This window comes from Poecilia latipinna, unplaced genomic scaffold (assembly GCF_001443285.1).
Source record: "Poecilia latipinna isolate Pla-1442-1.1 unplaced genomic scaffold, P_latipinna-1.0 Scaffold867, whole genome shotgun sequence".
In the NCBI taxonomy this organism is placed as follows: Eukaryota; Metazoa; Chordata; class Actinopteri; order Cyprinodontiformes; family Poeciliidae; genus Poecilia; species Poecilia latipinna.
Window position 1 is genome coordinate 168,162 of NW_015113483.1, and position 23,502 is coordinate 191,663.

General features: G+C 40.2%; 1 protein-coding gene across 1 annotated transcript in view; it reads right to left on the minus strand.

Annotated features, from left to right (window-relative positions):
- Nucleotides 1-23,502, minus strand: part of plxnb2b (plexin b2b) — a 157,868-nt gene that overhangs the window by 40,168 nt on the left and 94,198 nt on the right. Inside the window, exons 3-10 of the mRNA XM_015048210.1 lie at nt 8,934-10,060; nt 7,007-7,195; nt 6,749-6,874; nt 4,890-4,990; nt 3,247-3,373; nt 2,477-2,639; nt 908-1,019; nt 261-372 (exon numbers count right to left, since the gene is read on the minus strand). Coding sequence (XP_014903696.1) covers nt 261-372; nt 908-1,019; nt 2,477-2,639; nt 3,247-3,373; nt 4,890-4,990; nt 6,749-6,874; nt 7,007-7,195; nt 8,934-10,058 — 2,055 coding nt within the window. The 5' untranslated portion in view covers nt 10,059-10,060. The remainder of the gene's footprint in view (nt 1-260; nt 373-907; nt 1,020-2,476; nt 2,640-3,246; nt 3,374-4,889; nt 4,991-6,748; nt 6,875-7,006; nt 7,196-8,933; nt 10,061-23,502) is intronic.

A 23,502-nucleotide genomic window follows, 5' to 3' on the forward strand; every position in this document is an offset into this window, starting at 1 on the left:
TGCACTGGATTTTAGTTTGGTGTATCAGAATAAAGAGGGCTCAATACAAATTCACACCACACTTTTCATAAAGGGGAAAAATGCTGAAAAAAACCCTCTCTTTAGTGTAGGAATGTGGCATAAGATGCTAATAACATTGACATCGTCTGTGGTTCTATTGTGGCAAAATGTAAAACAGACACAGGGCTCTCTTCGTTTAACATGCCAACACACTGTTAGTGATGGAAGACATCGACTCTCATCTCTTTGCTGAGACTGACCTTACGGTGTCCGATGATGTCTGGGCCCACTAAGCTGTCGTCTTTGTCACTACATGTGTGATAACGCGTGTTCCACTGGCAGCCCCACGGACTTGTCACGCATGCCATGCACCTAAAAGACACGGCGATATCAAATGTCAGGGAATTCTGACGAGCATATTTACATTACTGCATACAAACAAAAGCCCGTAAAGAATGAAATTTAAAAAAACAAAAACAAAAAAAAAAACATGCAAACTCATCAGAGGCCGTCCGGCACAAAAATCTATGCAGCTGACATTGAAATGGATTTCTGCAACTTCACATAAGCAAAGCTCGTTCATCACAAATGCCTCGGTGTGAAAGAAATGAAGAAAAAATATGGGTGGGGGTCTGAGGGGGGGACTGGTGTGATCGACTTTCATTTTTTGATTAATGAAAAGGGAACACAGGCAATTTCCTCGGTTTGGTAATAAAGGCACAGAAAAATGCGAGAGGTGCATTCAAAGCCGCCATGCATCACAATTTACAAACAGAGCCTTGATCTCTCATCTATTCATGCGTGGTGATAAATTTACATCAAGGTTGTCAAGGCGATGCTGTGTTCAGTGTCACTGTGCGTTTTGGTGAGTGACAGAGCAGAACTGATAGGTAACAATCTCACTCACGGCGTGTTTTCTGATTTCCTCACAGTGGCTGCACAGTTGTAGAACTTGAACTCCCTCTCAGCCAGCTCCACAGTCTCGTTGACGAAAATCCTCACTGAGACGGCCACAAAATCTAAGGAGAGAGCAAAATGTTTAAGTATCTTATAAAGATAAGCAAGGCAGGGAAAGCACAAATGCCGTGTGTGCTCACCAAGACCGGAGAAATGATTCATTCAGTAAATATCTGTTCAACGATTCCACAACCGTTTGCAAATCATGACCTAATCTGTAACGTTTTGTACCGATTTTCTTGGCTGGCAACTTTTTATCTCTTTTGAAAGTGACCACAACTGAGACAATGCCAACATTTTGCAGATAGTGGTTAAATCATAAAAGCCAGATTGCAGAATTAAACAAACACTGAAGGAACAGAATTAGCTGAAGCGGAGAGATAAACTGTTCGGCCAAAGTGTCTGCACACTTTACACTTTTATATTACAGATCAATGCAAAGCAGCTCATTAATCATTTCAACAATTTTAGAAAGACGAGTGGAAGTCAAACAACCCAAAGACGCCCCATTTGAACTTAACCAGAAGCCATATAACGGACACAAAAAACACACGTGAAATAGGGAGTTGTGGTCGGATGAGACTAAAATTTAGCCTTCAAGCCTACGTTCCAAACTCTCTCCATCTAAAACTAGCATCCACACATGGTGGTGGCAGCATCATGCTGGAGGAAGATGGGAAACCTGCTGGAGGCTGAGGCAGAGGCTCGGCTGCAGCATGACAACATGCCTTATGGGCAATGTGGATTTATTATCATGATAATTTATGCCACGATTGTGATAACAATAAGACAATAAGAACTATTTTTAGGTAACTGTATGAGCCCACAAGCACAAATACTGCTCTTGAAAAACATTTCTATTTGTAAAACATTCTTTCAGACACTATTCACTATAAAAGTATGATTTCTATCACTAAGCTCCGCGCAGCCACTGAATTTATTCATATTTATTTATTGTCTCATTGAACAGGAAGTTTGGGGTTAAACAACATTAATTAGAATTTATCGCAAAAGTGATCAAACTAAATTCTTAACACGATAAGAAATGTATCATGATAAATGATAAACAATATGAAAAAATGCCCATTCCTAATCAAATTGAACTAAGCTTGAACGATTTTACAAAAAAAAAGAGCAAACGTGTCATTCTCTTCAAAGCTAATAAAGTCATAACTCTGCCTTTTAAAACTTGGAGCTTTAATTATTATAAAATGTTTTACTTTAACATATTTGCAACTTCACATAAGCAAAGCTCGTTCATCACAAATGCCTCGGTGTGAAAGAAATGAAGAAAAAATATGTAAACAGTAAATAGGGATTAATATAAATCCATCCATCCATTTCAAAAACCATGTCACTTCAAAATTGGGTGTTTCTCATATTTCTCATATGATTGCTCACCATATGAGAAATCAGTACTATATATTGAAGATTACAGCTGCAATGTGGAAAACCTTGAGAGCTTTTTTGCGAGGCACCTTAAGGAAATTGGATTGGACATGAAAAGGAAAAGCCAGACCTTGATTCTCTGGAGTTTTCGGGATATCCGAAGGTTGTGGCAGATGACAGGAGACCTGGGCGGTTCCCGATGACATGGTGCCTTCACTCTGGAACGATCCAACATTACACTTCAGACGGTCAGAGGGTCCGATAGAAGGGAGTGCCTGGATGTTGATCTGGATCTGGTTGGGAAAAAAGGAAAAAAAAAAAAAAAAAAAAAGAAACACACAGAGAATATAAAACCAATTGATTCTTCCTAAAATCAATGTTGTTCATCACACGCTTTGATTAAAAAAAAGAAATAAAGACTTGAGTTAATTTCTCTGCTCTGTTAATGATACAAACGCCTCTGAAACAGAAGTCAGAAAACAAGAAACAATTTCCTTTTGAAAGACGGGAGATTGATTGAGAGCAAGAAAGGAGGAGACAAGCTTTTGATGGGAATTCCAGTGAGTCAGAAAGGGAGGGACAGAAAAATAGGAAGCAAAAGGAATGAGAAAAACCATTTTAGAAGCAAAGCACATAAGAGGGGCTCTCAATCTTCACAGTGAAAGGCCCAATCAGCCAGCCTGGTTATTAATAGGAAAGTTTGGAGCTTTCTGGATGGATCAATACAGAACAGGAAGACCCGGAGTCTATGGTCGCTGACTCAGAGTAAACAGTTTATAGCTCAGATCATAGGCATGAGTTTAGCATACACTGGAAGCCAGCAAGAGAGAGAGAGAAAAAAAAAAAAAAACACACACACACAAAAACAAGACCAGAGCAAATTAGAGGAGCTGTGTGTACCTTGTCGGTTTTTTTGGTGGAAAGGTTCGGCGGGTAGAAGGATAAAATCTTGAGACATTCCTGCCCGGGGCTCCACAGCCAGCCGTTCCTCTCCTCTGCCCGGCGGCATTCGGACCTCCTGGTGCACCTACAAATGAAGGATGAACAACCGCCATCAGCATCTGCTCCACATCCCGTAAACACGCCCCAGACTCCAGCAGAATCTCAATGGGCTTTGTGAATAATAGTTTGACACCAAAGTGACCTAAAAAAAAAAAAAACATGTTCTTAAAACAAACTTTCACAAGCACAAAGTCATTCCAGGCTCATTTATGGTAGGTTTATTTAACTTTGTGAAGCATAAAACTACTTTATAAAACTGACTGTTTTATCTCTCTAACAGGAGACTGGAAATGCAATGATCATTTTCTCAAGTTTTGAGACCAAAATAGTGACTTCTAAGATTTTACAGAAGCAAATTTTATTTATTTTTTTAAAATTATTCCAGAAATTTAAAGTAATTTTTATGATCATCAAAAGAACAAGTCTCATTTTGTTTTCCACAGCCCACCAGCTGCTTGAAGGAAATCTGCTACATTTGCTTACAAAGTAAAAGCTGAAAGTATTTCTGTTCAGGAAAAACACGAACAGCCGTGCAGAACCCGAAGGAGCGCCGCCCGTCTGTCCTGTTCAGGTAATACATGGACAGATAACCAGACTAAATAGGCAGGGAATAACAGATTACATTGAGTTCTTTGATAAACAGAACAAAAAAAATGAATATTTTATAAATACATTATATTTACATACTAAATATATGGACATATTCTTATTCAGTCAGATTTTTATATTGTAGATTATTTTCTCGGTGTTGGCTGCTGCTTTTCTGTTTGAAATCAAAGCAATTTGACCATATCTCACTTTAATTACATTTTTCTGTAACTATCATAAAAGCGTGATATTTTGACTCAAAATTATCATTAAAAAAATCATGTCGAGTCATTTCTAAACTCGATCTATCTACTACCAATTCAAAAAGTTTCATTCTTCTTTTACCAACAGTGAGGCTTTGAGTTTTTATCTTGGAAATTTATTTTTTAAAAGTCAGAATCTTGGCACTGGAAAAAAAATATACTTTAACTTTTAAGGGCAATTATTTCGGGGATAATGAACTTAGGTACTTTTTGAGGGAAAACAACTTTAAGCAAAATAAATAGGTTTATTTTCTGACTCAACTAGCTTAGACTTTTTAAAAAAAATAAACAACCTGTTTATCTCTTCAACTAATGACCAAAGCACACATTTTATAATAAAACTAACACTAACTTTCTAAAGAAACTTCCTGACCATATACCTGTGAAATATGACACATTCGCACCTTTTTTTTTTTTTTTTTTTACTTTGCAGACCCTGATAAAAATAGGCTGATCAGAGTAAATTGCAGTCTGGCTTCGCTGCATGAAGCTGACAAACAGCTTTAATTCCTTACGGTTCCGTGGACAACACAAGACTGAATATAAACACCGAGGGGTACTAAATGTGTCTGCAATAAAACACACCGAACAAACACCCCACTGTGTTACACAGACGGAACAGCATTCGCGGGTGTTTGCATCCATGTGTTTTTGTGCACACGTGCGTGTCTCTGTGACAGAGATTCTCACCTGCCCTCCAGGACACACCAGCCACAGTAAGGATCCCTCAGCTCCACGCATGATTTGCAGTCTGTCTTTTGGAGGCACGTCTGCACCGGCACCTTGGTGATCTTGAGAATTACAAAACAGAGTACGATCAAACGGTGCACCTCGGAGACGAGGCGCTCAGCTAGAAGTGCCTTCTGGTTTGCTGGAGGAGTGCTCCTGTCAAAGCACATGGTCATGTTCAATTACTGAAACAATTTACTCAGAGCATTCAGTAAATGTTTACTGTATCGGGCTAATAGAAAGTAACTACCTATGTAATTACCCTATGCACTTCCATTAGGCACCACGTTCTGCTGTCAGTATTCTTCAAGCAAAGTGCTCGCACGAGTCCCTAAATGTGTCTGAAATAGCCTCTCTGTTTTTAGGAGAAAGCTGCACAGATTCTCTTTCTCTCTCTTTATCCCTGCCCTGATGCAATTATTTAGCACTATGAGCGTCTTCCAGGAGAAACGGTCTAAAAATACTTTTCATGTTTTAAAAGGATTCACATCTCGCTTATCTGTAAGAAAGTTGGCACTCAACTCTGCTTTTGACTGAGCTTGGCAGAGACGCGAACGCTCGCCGCTTCCAACGCAGCTGAACATCGTGTCATTCAAAATTGTTTTGATCAAGTACAAGTCACCCTTTTAACCCTGTGTCCCTCTGCTGTGAGCCTGGCTCATAACAACAGAACGAAGGGGGGGAAAAAATCAAAGTTGGGTTCAGTTTTCAGTCGCCTGTCTACGTACGGCGCAGTTGTTTTTGTCGAAATACAAAAGCGTTTGAGATTTAAATTCAGCTGTATGTCAACTGAGAATATATCTGTATATATTCACTTCAAAACATTTGCAACATTTTCTTTGTTTTTTAAAAGAATAGTAATTATTATAATAGTGGTTCGTTTATATTAACTTCTGGATAAACTGTTGCCACTTCTTTCTTATATTTTATATATATATATATATATATATATATATATATATATATATATATATATATATATATATATATATATTGTTTATTCCCTTTTAACTCTTCTTCCAGTTTCTTTTTAAAGTCTATTTGGCTGTGAACACAAAAGTTTGACCTCAGTCACATGAAATAAGTCTAGATTTTGCTATAATTGTTTTGTTTTTTTTCTTGGGATTTGGTTTATTCAACCTGGGATTCTCATCAGAATTTTTTAAAATGTTGCTTAGTAATAAAAATGATCTATGTATAAAGCCAGTGTAATGTTACTAATAAGGTAACAGTCGATTCTGACTTAAAATATTATTGGTGAGTTTTACAACTGAACAGGTTATACTTGTATTAAAACGCACAACTAGGAGTTGAGACAAAAAGCTGCAAAAAAGAAAGATTAAAAAAATCAAATTCTGGGTGAGATTTTCTATCAAAATAAAAGATAAATGTCTCTTCAATAACCAGAATATTCCATTTGTACTGCAGTAATAGAACCTTAGCAAGTATTTTTGGTCTAGTTTCTAGTGCAAATATATTTGTACACTTGGAGTAAGACAAAACTAACTTGCAAGTGACTTTTCAGCAAGATATAGGATCTTGTTTTAAGCAAATAATTCCTTAATATTGGTGAAAAGTGAAATAATCTTCCAGTAGAACAAGACATTTTAGATTATAATATAGGAAAAAAGTCTTGATCCACGACAGATTATTTCACTTATAAATAGTACTTTTCAAACTTGCATAATAAAAAAGTGACGTTTTATTCTGCAATATTTAAGATGGAGCTGTATTTGACTTTAAGTGCTGCCATGAAGCAACAGGCTTCCTCTCTGCTGTTCACCTGCATGAATGCGCTGTGCTCTTCTTGCCTAACGTACCTTTTTCTCTGTGGTGATGTAGAGGTGGCTGTGAGGGAGGTCAAAGAAGAGGTTCTTGTTGACCTTCTCCCCGATGTTGTCACCAGGAACCTTTCCGTACTCATCCGCTGTCGCTGTGAGATGTACCTGGACAAATAAGAAAAAAGAAAGCAACACTGTCAGACATGAGCTTCGTCATTAACCTGACACAAGCTCCCTCCGGGCGAAAGGTTAAAGAAAATGAAAAGCTGAGAGAAGAAACAGATGAAATAACACCACCTTGAAGACCTCTCCCTTGTTGTTGCCCAAGAAAGCAATGGTGTGATCGTTCTCCACGGCAACAGCCACAGCGGTCAGAAGGCTTGAAGAGGTCCACACTGCACTGGCCGTTAAGGCAAATTTTGGCCTGCTGGCCAGAGGGGATGGCAAAAAGTCTGCACCACACTTGTAGCTTTCCAGCAAGTCTTCCTGTGAAAGGTAAACAATTGTACAGAGATGACTTATTACTTTTTCCTCTCAACATTATGAAATTATATACTAATTACACTGCTCACGTGTGCATAGCGACTACTTTTTATAGTCAAAACCTAGTTTTGCAATTTGAAATGCAGTTTTAACTTGTTACATTGCGTGCTTCATCCAAAAAGGCACATTATTCTCTGCTTGGGTTGCTTATGTGTCAAATTTAGGCTTTTAAAGAGAAACTCATTCTTTGATTGTAAAAGTACCAAAAACTAAAAAAATAGCTAAAGTTATGCACAATAAGCCAGACATTTCAAGTAAGAATTAGTTCAGTGTGGGCTTTATGACAAAAAATACACACTAAAGGAAAAAAAAAAAATTAACTTAAATATAGAAAACTTTGAATTTGATTGGGATCAACTTCTGATGTGATTTTGTTCCTCTGTGACAAATAAGAATAAAAATAGGAGCGTTTTCAGTAGTATATTTTAAAATCCTTTCAGCCTCCAGCCCCCTGAAAGAAGGAACACTTATAGATTATGGATGAATGGATCGACATTTTTAATTAGTCAGCATCCTTAAATGTGCAATTTGTGTTGAATATTGCGCATTTTGCTTAAGGCTGACTAATTCATGCAATGTGCACCTTGTTATTTTCAAGGTTTCCGGAGGTTTCACCAGCTCAAATTTAAGACTTTTTAAGACACTCGTGAATTCAACTTAAGACCTATAACTCCACAGAAATGCACAAACTTCATCCAGCCAACGTGATAAATTTACACTTCCCCATGAAAGATGCAAAATAGCTAGCCAGCTAGCCAGGATACACCCTGTACACCTAGCAGTGGCTAGTTAGCGGTAGCTTCAAGCGTCTCTAGTCACAGAACATAAGATGCGTGAGTGCGACTCAAACTTTTGTCTGACAGAAAAGTTCTGCGACAAAAAAAAAGAAAAAAAGAAGAAGAATATAAGAGGCTAAATAGTCCTGTCCAGACAAAAATTTAAGACCTGGGAATAACAGAAAGGCCAACTTACGTTTTTTAAAAAGAATTTAAGATATTTTAAGGCCTTAATTGTAGATACATGAATTTAAGATGTTTAAGGCTGGGGCATATGTTGTAATGACTCGGGTCTGATGGAGTTATGTCAAAGCAGATAAAGATTAGAGGGTAGAGGAGGAGACTGAAAGATCTGGAGATAAGACTTGTATAGTCAAATATATGGGAACATTTTGAAAATGATTATCAGCTGTGTTTGATTGCTCTAATAAAAAATAAAGGCTTTTCCACTATAGAAGTGCCATCTGAGAATATAAATTTTCAATGCAACATTCTTTGCTAAATGTCATGTGGAAGGTGCCCGTGTCATTTTCTGTCAAAAACAAACTTCTCAGTCACTGAAAGTTACTAAAATGGCCTGTACTTGTGAAGCGCCTCATCAGATCCGGAGGACCCCACAGCGCCTCACACTGCATTCAGCCATTCACACACATATTCACACCAATCTAAGTGTTGCGGATATAAATAACTCTGGCCTTATCCGTCTACCTGACACAAGTTTTATTAATGTTAATGTATAGCATCTGACTAGGAAAGCTTTTCAAATGCCTACCATCAATAGTATGCGTGACAGGAATATAAAAAAAAAACAAGTATGCAATAACTGTTTTTACTGAGAAAATATGCTTTTTTTATACATAGAAGACAGAGATCTATAAAATATGCTACGTTTATCGAGAACTCACTCCAATATTAGACGTGCAAAACTCTCCAGCTTTCGAAGAGTAGGGGATGTAGACAGCAGGTTCCCCTGAAATCTTCCCGTTGTCACTGTAACAAGCGCTGATTATGTCCACCAGCCTCTCGTTGATGGAGTTCATGGGATACATGCACAGAGCCGATTCACCATCAAGGTCGTCCGAACTTGCCACCATGAAGAGGACTTTTTCCCATTCTTTCTCCATCCCAGTGTACACAGTGGACCCAGTCATGGCCCGCACCAGTTCTTTTCCAGGAGAAGCCACAAAAGCCGCTTGGACTTTGTTGTATTGATTTTCTGCTCCACATTTCAGCTGAAGCTCTGTGTAGGAGTAGTAATGTTGGTCGTCTTCGCAGAGACGGGACACGAAGGTCAGGTTTTTAGTGTCCACGCCGTCAGTTCGAGACAAGAGAAAATATATGTGGCCGTCCTCTTTGAAGGCATGCCGGAAGTCGTGAGAGTACTTTATATTAAATGGCGGCTGTATTGTGGAAGCCTCGATGATGGTCTCAAACACAACCCACTCCTTGTATTCGTCGAGGATCCGCGTGCTGATGAGCTTTGAACTGTCAGAGTTTCTGTAGTCCTTCCCCACAACAAACACGTTGAAGGTTTTCCCGTCTTTTTTGTAGTAGGACATGACTCCCACCACATTGACGTTATCTTCTACGTTGGCAACGTAAGTCCTCTCTCCTTTACTGTCGGAGTAGTAAATCTCCTGCTCCACGTTGGACAGGTTGAGGAGGGAGCAGATGCCCCGATAGCGACTGCCGCAGGCTATAAGTGACTGATTGGATGGATGGATTAGCAGAAGCTTGTTGAGATTGGGCATCTGCTTCGTGTTCTGGCAGGCTGACGCTGGCGGTGTGCAGGTAGGCGAGTCTTCTTTGGGGCCCGTCTCGACACGGGCCTGCAGCTTGAGGGAAGGGCCGAGCTGGTAGATGGAGTTGTTGGCTCCCAGATAAATACGGCCCGTCTGGGGGTCTTGAACCACATTATTAATGGTGGTCTCGGAGTTGAAAACCGGGTGTGGGGCGTTGCTGCTCTCCTCCTGGGCTTGTGATATTGATCGGCATAAGAGGACGAGAAGAAGGGAGACCCAGCTTGCCATCTCTGTTGGGAACAGGAAAGGAGAAAGTGCTTCATTATTAATGAAGTTAAATGCATATATCAATGCACTCTAAAGGCCACAAACACTGGAGCTCAACAGCATTTGAGTGGTTAACATAACCCCAATGCAATAGTGCATATAAGAATTTATGTTAAGGTCAGGGTCAGGAAAGTTTATAACACACAGAATCACATTTTAACCTCTATGTCTCTTTTAACCTCTTTTTTTTTTTTTGGGAGGGAAAAAAATGTCTGGGAGCTTGGTGGTCCCCGATTACAAATCAATCGTAAAATCGGACCCACCCAGCTCCTAGAACCACATCTGGGTTTGTTGCCTACAGTGGGTCTAAAACACCACAGTTTTCTACAGTGATTATGGAAAGTGGTATAAAAATCAAACATATGCGTAAAAAAAACTTTTTTTTTTTTTACAAAATTAATCAGACATGGTTCCAACTAACCAACTAACATTCACAAATGAATATTAGATTTGAACATTTATACACTTGAACAAATTACTAAAAAGAGCAGCACCTTTTAAACATCATTAAAGCATCTCAAGACGATGCCAGCACACATTTGTAATGTAGCGTAAAAAGCGCCATGACAGATTGTACTCAGGTTTTCAGATTTTCTACTCTGCTGTCTCAGTTTTGACAGTGATATCAACCATTTATCCAATCTGATTCCATGATTACGCCAAGGGAATTGGTATGGGGTAAAATGGTATTAAAAATGCCGACACACAATCATATCCAGTGGCTACATTAGCAATGCTTCATCTGGTGAAGCCATTTTTGAACTATGACCCCGTGATACGAAAGCACTGTAAGCTTGGCAACCATGTCTATGTTTTAGAGTCTTTATTTTGGTGTGAACAATTAAAGGCTGACCTGTGGTGATGATTCAAATTTTATCCAAGTTCAGTGGATGGAGACAATGGGTCAGGAAATAAAGTAATTTTTTTGTTTGTCTGTTTTACTTATCCACACAGAACATTTTTACGTTTTAGACTTTTTGGCCATTTTCCGGTCAAAATCTAACACAATAACCCTGAACTGGCTAATCAAACACTGAAGAATGTTTGAAACACAGTTTGAAGTTTATTAAGCTTTTATTCTAGTTATGAACACAATGGCATTGAGCATCTCTGCTGCATTTGGCTCTACAAAAACAAATCTATAAAACACACTAGTCAAATCCCACTGGCCATATTTATGACACTGTTAAACACAGTTAAAGCAGTAAAAATATATATATTTAAAGCATTTCTTTTTATTTGTAAAACGTTTAAAAAAAACTGAGAACCTAATACTGTCCGTCTTTTCATCTTGTGAACTGCATGTATCACTACACCTCTAGGTTATACACTAAACTGGCTGTTGCATCAGCAACACTAACAGTGAACTGTGATTCATAATCTCAAACATATCAAGGTATTTCTGGAGTTCAGCTATTGGGGTAAAACCTTAAAAACAAAACAAAAAAAAAAACTGCCTCCAGCTAAGACCATGTGCGGTGTAGGTGTTTGTGTGTGTGACTCAGATCTGTGTTCCAGTTATAAAAAGGCCATGCTATTTTGGATTTAATTGACTTAATATCAAAAACGATCACTGTTCTGCTCAGACGGGGGGGTAAATAAACATTGAGGCCAAGAACGAGGTCTATTTAAAGTTCTTGGCTTTCAGCCAGTTTCATTTGCACTTTGTTCCCCTCAACACACAAACGCCTCCGAAAACAATGTGCTGAGGGAAGAACAGCGTTTTGTCTCAGGAAAACATGATCACACAATATCATGGCGGCGTACAGACAGCATCATGTACCAGGACGCAGCAGGTGCCTGCGGAGCCTTCGCTCACTGCTGTTTGCCCAAGCTGTGGTAAATATGGAACTGCAGGTGGTTTTGCAGCAGCTATTGCCCACACAACAAATGTGTGTCTGCGTCTGAATGCAGTTTCGAGCTTTCACACTCTGTAGTAGCCTCCTTTCTTATTTCACCTTGCCAGTCAAATCCACAGGCGCATTCTGTCAAATGAAAGCCCCCCGATGAAACTTGCCAAAGCTGTGTTTTATTGGCTTAACCTGCCGTTGTTTACTCCACTAGGTGGGAGACCACTGATTAGAACCCTGACTGAAGAGGGGCGAGGGAAGCACGTTAATTTCTCCAGGAACACTCATTTGCATTAAAGTGCCCACAAATCGATTCAATGATTTTATTTTACTTTGGAGTTACTGCCACAATCTTTCTTTCCGCCTTTGGCCAATCTCGCTGTGTAAATGTATCAAGCCCGTCATTTCGCAGATTAAAATTGAAATGGTGCAGTAAAATCCTTGTCTTTGCTTATTCGGGACAGAAAGTGTGTGGTTGTTTGTTTCTTACAGCTTTAATTAAAAAGAAAGGGGCAGTCGGTGTTCTGTCAAAGAGCTTTCTTGAGGTTACACACTCCCGCTGCATTGGGAGGAGAAAGAAAACAACAACAACAAAAAAAAACAAAAAAAAAAACAGGTGAACAATAATTTCATTTCAAAGTGACAAAAATTCAATTTCAAAGACATTTCTAGTAGCAATTATGAGCCTGTCTCAGTTTGAAGAGATGCCAAGAAAACTTTAATGTTCAGGTTTTCAAGGAAACGCCACAAAAACTGCAAGAGCTGCAAAACAAGCCTTGCTGCCACAAATTGGTTGGGGGGGGAAATAAGCAAAACGTAGCCACATAGCACCGACAAGGAGATGTATCATATAGGAAATTATTAAAAACGGAGATCTTAAAAAAAAAAAAAAAAACTTAAAATGACTGCAGAATTAAATGAAAACGTCCACGAGCTGCTCTTAGCGGAATAACGTTTTGCTTTTAAAGTCAAGTAAATGCAGACACAAAACACATTTGGCAATACTTTTGGTTATTTTAGTGCATTTTCATACAACACACCAGTCTTCCACAACAAGCTGATATTTAAGCTGCTTTCATAAGAGCAACGCGTGTGCTATAAGACATTTAATAGGACTGAATGAGTAGATCTCAATATGCAATGTGCAACAACAAAAACTGGAAAGCATTCATTAGCGATCGAAATAGCACAGATATAAACCTGACAGTTACTTTTATCTTCTTGGAAAATTGATTGGCACACATCAAACAAAAATTTTCAAAATTTTTCTGATTAGCGAGAACAACACAAGATCGGGCAAATACTTCATGCGAAGAACACGTTCCAGTGAGGAATATCGTTCTTGCTTTGGGAATGCTCGCTTCTCTCAACGCTAAGAGAAGCTAAAATATTTAAGATCTGAACTCTAATCATTTTGTCCGCTTTGAAAAAGGCTTTAGAGTAAGATTCCTCACACGCGCAGTGTGATGTCTCCTCTTCTTCTACTACAAATAATTAACTCTACACAGCAGAAAGTGCAGAAAAAAAATGCTGCTCGTTATATCCTCTTACTCGCCATTCTTGTACAGAAATCTGAACCAACCTCGACTAGTTATTGGAGAGATTTTCAAAGATTGAAAGAAAAACGGATTGAAATTTGAAAGAGATCAACCATTATTAAATTGGCCTTTATAAGACAAAAAAAAAAGTATGCCAAACCATCTTGACTGGAAATCAATAAGAAGAAAAAAACCCCACCAACCTTGAACCAATGAATTTAAATTGTTGTGAAAACCTATAGGACAAAGACACAAAAACACTCCAGACGACAGATGAAGGAAAATTGACTACAATAAGTATAGAAAGAAAGTCAGGACTGAGACAAATTAATTAGCAGGACATCATACTGAAAAGTCCATACTTTGAGATTGTTTGTGTTTAATAAAACTTTAGCTACAAAAAAAAAAAAAAACAATTAAAAATAATCTGAATTAACTGCTATAAACAGAAAATTAGGTTGTTCAAAGCCACTAATTATTTTTTGTCCATGAACAAACCACCCAGGCGTCCCTGTTGCTCAACCTGGCCACTATTTCATCTACACACAAAAAAACCCCAAAACACACCCATTCCCATAAGCCCACTTATGTTTTCATCAGCTTAATTCTGAATATGAGATTTAAAGAGGTTTAAAGAGCCGAGGACAGAGCGCTGTGTAATAGGGGTGGTGCAGGTGAATTAGGACCCATTCCTCTTCAGACTAGCCCTCGTCTCTTTTCTCCACATATCTGAAAAGCTTTGATGAGGGAGCGTGGCGACTGGGCATATCATTCAACACGTGGCCATTCTAGATAAATAAATAGCTGTTAAATTTAGCAGGGCCTTCTGCCACATCAGCCTCCTGCTAATGATGGCTTCAAATGATCTGGAATAAATAGAATGAAACACATCAGGCACTAATAAAGGTGGCACATATGAAAAATGTCATTTTGTGAAAAAAAAAAAAAAGTTGTTGCTGAATCCTGCAAACCTCACGGGGACATTCAACTGACCCTGAATAAGGGATCTGATCCAATTCATCTTTGTATTATACAACATTCAAAGGAACATATTGAAGAGGAAAAACTCTTAATTATTTACCAACAATAGATCCTCCCCCAGATTAGAGATTAGGTTCAGAGTAAATGGATCCTGTTCTCTTAAAACACGCAAACCCAGATTAAGGAGAATTGGTCAGTTTAATGAGGCACAATGTAGTTAAAGTTGCTCATTTCATTGGGTTTGGGTTTTTGAATTCATACATTCCTACTGGACCTCCTAAATGTCTTCCTTGTCCTCTTTGTCTTGCTTTACGAATCCCTAAACAGACACCGATGCATCAACAACCAGGTTTTGGTCAGAATTAGCCGATTTTCAGCTCGACCTTCAAGTGAAGAGCAGTCGAACTAAAACAAATGAACCACATCAGAGGTCTCATTTAAAAAGGTGGCGTGCACACAAGAAATGTGACCTGAAACTGAAGTACGTCACTTTCCAAGAAAAGTTGTGGATCTATTAAAAAAAAAAAAAAAAACTTGCTGGGAGAATATGTAGTCTCTCTGGCCAAAATTAATTCTAGCTTTTGGAGAGAAGAAAAACTGGTGACGGAAAAACTGAAGCAGCCCAGTTCCTCAGATATTTAATTTCACTTCATAATGAAAGCCACAACTATGGAAAAAAAGCTGCCAAATTAAATATTATATTAAAATCCACACAACATTTTCAAAGTTTTCTCCATAGGGTTTGTTTGTTGGTTTTTTTGCCACACCACTACTGTTGCCACCAAAAATTATATTCTTTCTACTCCACTGCGCTCACATTGATTTCTGCCTCAGCGAAATTCGGTTTCCCGACTTTTTTCTCCATGGATGCCATCGTTGACCATAAAACAGAACTGATCCTCTCATGTAGGTACGTCGCGGTTTTCACCGTATGCCATATAAGACATAATCAAGTAATACTTCATTTAAACTACTTGTTGTTAAATGCAACCTTATGGTGAAAGTTTAGTGAAGAAATGCTTTAGTGATAAACTCCTTGAGATCATTAATGCATCTGGGAATGTGGCGGAGCTCCCTTCTCTGAAGCAAGATTTAAAAACACATTTTTATGAATGTCGGCTTAATTGTTGCACAGCAGGCTAGATGTACAATTTAGGTACTGCCACATAATCTCCATAGTCTGGGTGTGAATACCACCATTTTGTCAAATGGGCTCAGATACCATGCGCCAGCTGTTCCTGTGTGTGAGCTGTGGTATAACAGCTGTGGTAATATTTGATGGAAAGAGCGTTACGAAAGTGGGACAACTACAACACCATGCAGACTCGCATCTTAAACAGCAGTTTCAGTTGACTTCCTGCTCACTGGTAAATCATTGCAGGCACGGCGCCTTTTTGACCTCACCAGGTTTCCATAGTTTGTTCTTTGAAACAGCCACACACTCCCACGGGTTTTTGTTATGCATTTACACCATATACAGTCCTTTAAGTTCACTCGTACACCGATATGCATATTCGGATGCAACCTGGGGCTGCAGTGGTTGCCCAAGGACACTCAGACATGACTACTTTACCAATGAGCTACGGTTGCCTAAGGCAACAAAATTCCTTGGTTGGGCAAAGGATATAATGATGGTTTGTGTTAAAATATGCCATTTCTTAGGGTTAATGTAGCATACACAACAGGACATCCAGTGATTTACAAAGCTGCACATCACGCCTGGACAAACAGACTGTGTGCAACAACCAGAGATGGACAGAGAAATCGGCTCAGATTGACTGACGCTGGACAGAGTGTTGGAAACTCAGAAGTTCAATATTTTCTCTTCAGTGAATGCAGCATACACAAGTGCCATCAAGCTGCAATAAAATCTGTAGTGCGACAGCTGTTGCAATGAGAAGAAAACTATGCTTGCCATTTTTAATACTGAGTTAAACAGCTAAGTTGGAGCATAGGCGCTGGAACGGGGGCCTGGAGGCCATTGGCACATTTACATAGACTGCACGCAGCACAGATAAAGCCTACAGCACTGAGATCTGGACCAAATCTAAGTCTCCAGATCATAACAGTCACTCAAAGGTTTACACAAGCCTGACGCTCCGGGTCCGGCTAGGGTCGGGATCAGGAACTGGTCTGACACCTGAAAAAAGGCTTTGACTCTGATAGGGTCCCTGTCTAAACCAGATCTTCCTAAAATGAAATGAGAATTCTGTATTTGTGCCACATCTGGTCCAAATGCCGTATTTATAGAACTGTGGCGACGGTTTCTTTCCACCGGGCCGGATGGAGAAAAAACCATCCGATGTCCATTAACGGGTCCGGACCAAATGCTCACCCACACTTCGCCCAGAGCAGATTATTTTTGCTCAGGCAGAAAATTAATTTCGCGAATAGTTGCTGTTGTTGATTTGTTGTCCAAAAGCCAGCCAGCCATCAGCAGCCATAAGTATCGATGGCCACTGATGTTTTCAGGTCTCTGTTTGCTGTTGAAATTAATTTTTGTTTGTAAAATAACAAGCACACTAAAGTTTAATCACGGTGTTTTTCATTTTGTTTTCAATGCAAAAATATTGTCATCAGTCCAGCTGGTTATCTGTCCCACTCAGAAATCTCTTTCCCACACAATTTGTGGAACAGCAAATAAAATCTGCGATGCGTTTTGGCTTCAGACCCAGAGCAGATAGCGGCGCTGCGCCGTAACGTGATGATGCGCTGGAACCATTAGTTTGTCCTGCTGCTCTAAATTGGCATTACTGGAGGATATTTGACATCTATTTTATTATTATATATTTTTATTCTTCCAAATATTTGACCAGTCGTGATTTTTGTCATATTTATCCATCTTCGACATTATCGTGCGTATTTTGCACTTGTAATAAATAAGTGAGTAAAGGGCGCCCGCTGTTGTTCGGCGGTACGCACTGAGATTTTCCTTTAAGTAAAAAAAGAAAAGATTTTTTTTTGTGGATATTTTTAATTATCTAACCCTCTTTAAAATTGCGGAGAAAAAATATCTTTTGTGTCAAAACATCATGTACATAGCCATCATAGGTGCCATTAAGTCAACTGAACAAGTGCGCATGCCTTACATTCAAAATGACGAAACACCTCATGCCCCCTCCCACCACCACTACACACACACACCTCAAAGTGAATCCGGCGCTGCTGCATTAGAGAAAGAACCATTTGCTGCTGATGCATATTATTGGTTGCTCTTTTGCAGCTGCATCAGAAAGCAAGGCTAATGCTGGTAATCTTGCTTGCCGTTTTATACTTTGGCAGTTTTGCCACAGGAAGTTAATTTGTTCCAACAGTGAGGCAGTTTTGAGGGAAATTGTTCTGGAACTGACTCCAGCAAATAATAAGACTGAACATAAGGCAAAAAAAAAAAAAAAAAAGTTGGGCTGTTTTACTCTTGAACTGCTAGAGGTAGTGAAAAATGTTTAATTTCGACTGACTGAAGCCCAGTTAGACTGCGACTTCTCTCTCACGCACATGATGTAACATCACCTGTGTTCCTGTACTATGTTTAGTTTTCACGGGAAACGAGCTAGAACTCTGTTAGAAATGGGGTTGTTAAAGGGAAATCTGAACGGCCAAATGCTAAAGATCAAAAATCCATCACTAATGTCTCTGGTACGCCTCCGCTTGTAACCGTTCCACAGATATGACAATTGATTTGACTGATTTCTGATGGCTCCAGGACAATTTCGTAATACATGCAGCCGTGAGCAGAGCTGTTAAGTCTGTACTTGCCAGGCCAACTGAGCAGTCAACAAAAAATGTATGACTTAAGGTGATGTACAAATAAAATTTATAAGACTTAAGAAAGTCTTACAAATTACCTCACTAGGCTTCAGGTCATTTGGTTGTACTTCAAGTTTATTCATTTGGATGCAGGGAAGATAAGTCTTGCAAGAAAAAAACTCTTAGGAAACTACTTACAGACTTGCACAAGGCTTCTGAAAATATGTCACTTTGTTGGCTTGCCAAGTTCCACACACACCTTTTGTTGGCATACGTACCACAATTTCTTTTAGTCACTTGCTACAAGTTAAGGCTAGTCTAGACAAGAGAGGCAGTTCTCAGCAGAGGAAATGACAGATAATTGAAAAATTGTAGGTGTATACGCAACACGCACACAACCTCACACAGGCTTTGAACCACATGTTCACATATCCGTCCGTGCACCGGCTCAGGCTGAAGTGCTGATGAAGTAATCCCCCTCTGACCACACAGAGACACTCCTCTCCTCAAAAACTGCCATGCTGCGCTTCTCTGACACAGTGGCACTAAAACCCAACATGGAAGCCCTCACGCCTGTCGTCCAATCCTCTCGCCATGAAGCAAACATGCCAACGTTGGCAGGGAGAGTGAGCCAAAGATCATAAAGGATAAACCTTCGAAGGGGGAGAATCGGTTGTGACTCCATCATCCGCACAAACCGCTTCAGATTGCTGACCTGGCAAGTAGTAGCCTGACATGAGTGCTGCTCTTGCACACTAAAACAGATACGGAAAGGAAACGGATGCAATGGCTAAATAACAGACGCGCCACACGGAAAACATAAAAGGATATATCATTCCATGATGGGATCATTCATATTCAACACTTGTAAAGATGAGCTGGTTTCAACAGATGCCAGCTCCGACAGTGATGTGCTGAGTATCTTTATAATCAAAGCGCTTTCACTTATGTAAAAAGAGAAAAGGAGGAGTGCAATTAAATTACTGGCCGGTCCCCAGAGGTTTCCGTATTGTGCAGAGAGGGATGAACAGGGAAGTCTCCGAGGATTTAGACATAATGCCTTGGAAAAATATTAACAGTCCTTCAACTTCAACATGTTGGCATGCTGTATTATAAAGCTTCAGTGCATTTGATGTGATTTGATGTGATGGTGCAACAATTCAACAATCCAGAAAGAAAACCTACCGAAGGGAGCAACACCCAGGTGAAGATCAACTTTCCAGCAGGGCAACATATCTTAAAATACAGCCACAGATACACAGTCATGTACCAGAACAACCAAGTCAAAGCTCAGATCTAAATCTAATTGAGAGTTTTGGTAAAAACCTAACAATATATGTTCTCAGAAACTCTTCATCCAACCTGACTGAGCTAAAGATATTTTGAAAAGAATGGGTAAGATTGCAACGTCCAAATGTGCCAAGCTGGTTGAGACGTGGCATACGTCACTAGTAAACTGACTTTTTCTTGTGTATCTCTGTGACCTTGATGTTGTAATTGATGTCATCCATAGGCACTGACTACAGCAAGACTGTCCAACAGGCAGAACATCTCATTGGTCTGGTAAAAACCAGCCCCTAGTTCTACACTTTGGTCTGGACCCTCGGCTATTGAGAAATGACTGATTCCTCAAGGCGTGGACTCCGCTGAAGTTTTAACTTCAACTTCACAAACGTTTGCCCGTGATGTGTGCCTGCGCCGTAAACAACCATCCTCCACGGTGAAGAGAGAAGTGTCGAGCCGAATGAGGCCGCTGTCAGTGGACTGAACGGCTTCGTTCGCTTCTTTCACTGCCATTGCTAAAACTACAGGCAGACTGAAATTTTAAAACAGCGCAGGAAATTGTCGTCATCATTCAAAACATCTCCTGTTCGCCAATCGACTCAGCTGAAATTCTACAGGAGAAATCCAGCTCAATGGGAGAAAGTCTAGACAGAGCAGTGAAAGAAATTAGAATCCAGCGGAAGAGTAGGAAGGCAATGGTGAGGCTAAAAATAATGTAGAAGAAATGAGCAAACAATTGCTGCATAAAAACAGTCCTTTGCTGTATCAACTTTTCCACACCGATATTATGAAAAGAGTATGTTCATGATATACTGCACAGTGGCAGCAAGAGAGATGCACCAATTTGTTTTTATTTAATTTGGTTTTGACAGAATTATAAATACTTTTCCAAAGCAATGCATGATGTCACTTTTTGTAAACCAGCTTTTCTCAAGGACCTCTTGCCATTTTTCCTACACAGTGTAAGTTTACGAACAAGGTAGACAGAGCACAAGATGGGTCTGGAGCTGTGACAACAAACTGGGGAAATGGGCGTGTCCGTCCTTTATTTCCCTGCCACCACCAGCAGGACGGGCAGAACAAGAAGCATTGTTAAAGACGAGACACATGAAAAGGGAGACTATGGAGAGCACTTTCTTTATCTGCACGTCTTCTATTCGCCCTTTTTTTTTTAAGAAAAGGAAGAAAAATTTTGACATGCAGACACTCTTGTCCAATCCTTACAGCGATGTTTCACAAGCTGCAACGGGGAGGCTGGCGTGACGATGGCAATCCAATTTCCATATGAACAATTACCCTGCCGTCAGGGCTGGCAGTTCATTTATTTCAATTTGACTGACTGGGAGAAGCTCGCTCACCAAAGCAGGCAGCCAGGCCATTGTATTCAGGGCACCAAGCAGAGTCGGGGGGGGGGGGGTTTGATGAGCCCGGTCCATTTCAGAGGGATCCAGCTGCTCTGGCCTAAATATGCTAACATCTTTAAAGTTGGCCCGTGACCCAAAGAGTATGTGGATCACACCAGGGTACTTTTTTTAGCCTGTGTGTCCCAAATTTACTGAGTATTTACTTTGTCTCTGTGTCCTCTTATGTGTGTTGTGTATTTGCCTGCTGTGATGTATGACCACGAGTCAGGGAGGTGTGAGCCCAACATGTGCACACACACACATACACACACACATGCACCATCCGTTTAGGCACAGCACTTTTCCTCATTAAGGCTGATAGACTGTTTGTGTGTCTGTTTACTGCTCCGTCACCATTTTTTAAGGCTCCTGCTATCTCCCCTCTGCCAGCTGGACACTTGAGCAGCAAAAGCACAAAACCACAGGCTCAGGCACACAAACCGCTCGAGCCGCACATGCATTTAAATGTGCTTTGTGTGCACCGCTGCGGACGCACGCACACAGAAATTTTGGTGCCTGAATTTTTCCAGCCACATACTTTTCTCAGCAGTCTCTTGTAATCTTTTCAATCTCTGTTTGTCTTTCAGGCAAACTCGCGAACACAACCTCTGTCTGTCTGGGCAGATTCGGTTAATCTCCCGTCGCTAAACCACCTGCACCCCTCCTCCCTCCGACGGCGTCTCCCCAGCTGGATGCTGCAGCTCTCCAGTGGTGTAGAGTGGCTGTTCGCTGTGTGGACACAGCTGGCGGACTTGGGAAACCTGATTAAACGGCCCAGCCTGGCAGAGGAGAGCTACTTTCAGGAGCCAATACATCCTCGACCCGACATAGCCGCCGCGTCCAGACGGCTGCCGTAATACACACAAACAGTTGTCGGAGGCGGCCATGCATGCACAAGCTCATTTCCTTGACTCACTCAGTGATCTGAATGTGAAAAACCAACTCTGGAGCAGCATATGAAAACTGTCACTCATGCCAAGACTCCGGTTAGACATATTTTCACTATCAATCAACCCCTTCATTTTTTTTTTTTTTTTTGATGCATGGATTAATTTTTTTTAGTTCACAAAATGTCAAGCTTGCAATGTTTTGTTTGATGAATGACTTAAACCTCTGATTAGCAAAAACACGTGTCTATTAATTCTCCGTCTATCCACTAATCAAATCGTCAACTAATGCTTTCACCCTGAGCTCAATTTGATGCAAGACTGATGGCTGCAGGCCATTTCGTTTTCCACTTCCTCACGTTCGAGTATAAAAAAAAAAAAAAAAAAAAAAAAAAAAAAAAAAAAAGAAAAAGGGGAAAAAACCCAGTGTTTTTCTAAAGGGCATTTCAGCAAGTTGGAACTTCCCTCTCGCACACAGAAACCAAAACTGTGAGCTTCAACCGGCCGGAAGGCAGCTTCCTTAATCCATCCACCACCCTGAGGTGAAGCCCTGCTCATCACCCTGCTCTTACACACTGCACACTCATGTTCCAACACTCACGCAGTGACAATTAAGAAGTCAAGCCGGCAGACTGACTGCTGGGAAGGAATCCATTACACACCTTATTGGTTATAATGATTTCACTTCACGAGCATAAACGCCAATGAGCCATGAAGGTATCTTGTAATGTGGTTTAGTCTCAGTGGCCAGTTTTCCTTTGGTTCCAAGGGGAATACTGATCTCATGGTGACGGATTGCTCGCCTCCTCGCCAGCAGATATTTACATGAAACCTATGCAACGCTCGGCATTAAGACACAACTGCTCTGTCTTTTTAGTGGCTCTGACTTGAAGGGGAATTCGGTAATACGGTTGTTTGCTTTCCTTCCAAGCATGGCATGAGAGGAGCAAAAATGAATCTTGTGTCAGCGCACAGCTGGAGTCACTGTGTGCAATGTAAGATAGAGTATATGCAGTGATCTGGCAAGTGCTTTCAAATGGGTCGCAAACATCAGACATCTGACACTGAAACATCATTATGCAAATCCAAAGATGTACAGTAAATAAACAGCATGTATAAAATATCTATAAATCAATTGCAATACTGATAATTCACTAACATTTTCCAGGCACTTTTTTTTTAACCATAATGCAATGCTCCCACCACTTTCTGTGAGCCTTTAGCACCAAACCATTAAAGATTGAGGGCAGTTAGAGTCCATCTATCCGACCAAATCAATATGCAGAGCGTGAACGCCTGACACTTGAAATATAATACCCCACCAAATGCTGCACACAAGCAGTCTGTTGCAAATGAAATACTGCACACACTGATATTGCAATGAGCATTGTAATTCGATAAATTGTGCAGCTCTAATATAAACACATTTGAATGCATTTTTTTTCTCTACACAAGCATAGGAGCTTAAACAATAGGGAGAAGCTTTGTGTAGCAAAAAAATCTGAGTCTTATAAATTTATAAATGTTCAGTTTCATATTAGCAGCAACATTTTTGTACCCCCCCCGCTTTTGTTACAGCTACAGTGATCCAACTCGCAGCACACATGCTGAGTCACCCATATTGCATTTCTCCTTGCTTTTCCTCTGTACGCCATGATGTAATCTGGTGGCGGTGGAGATGAGTTGATGTTCAGAGCCATCAAAATCGCGTCTGC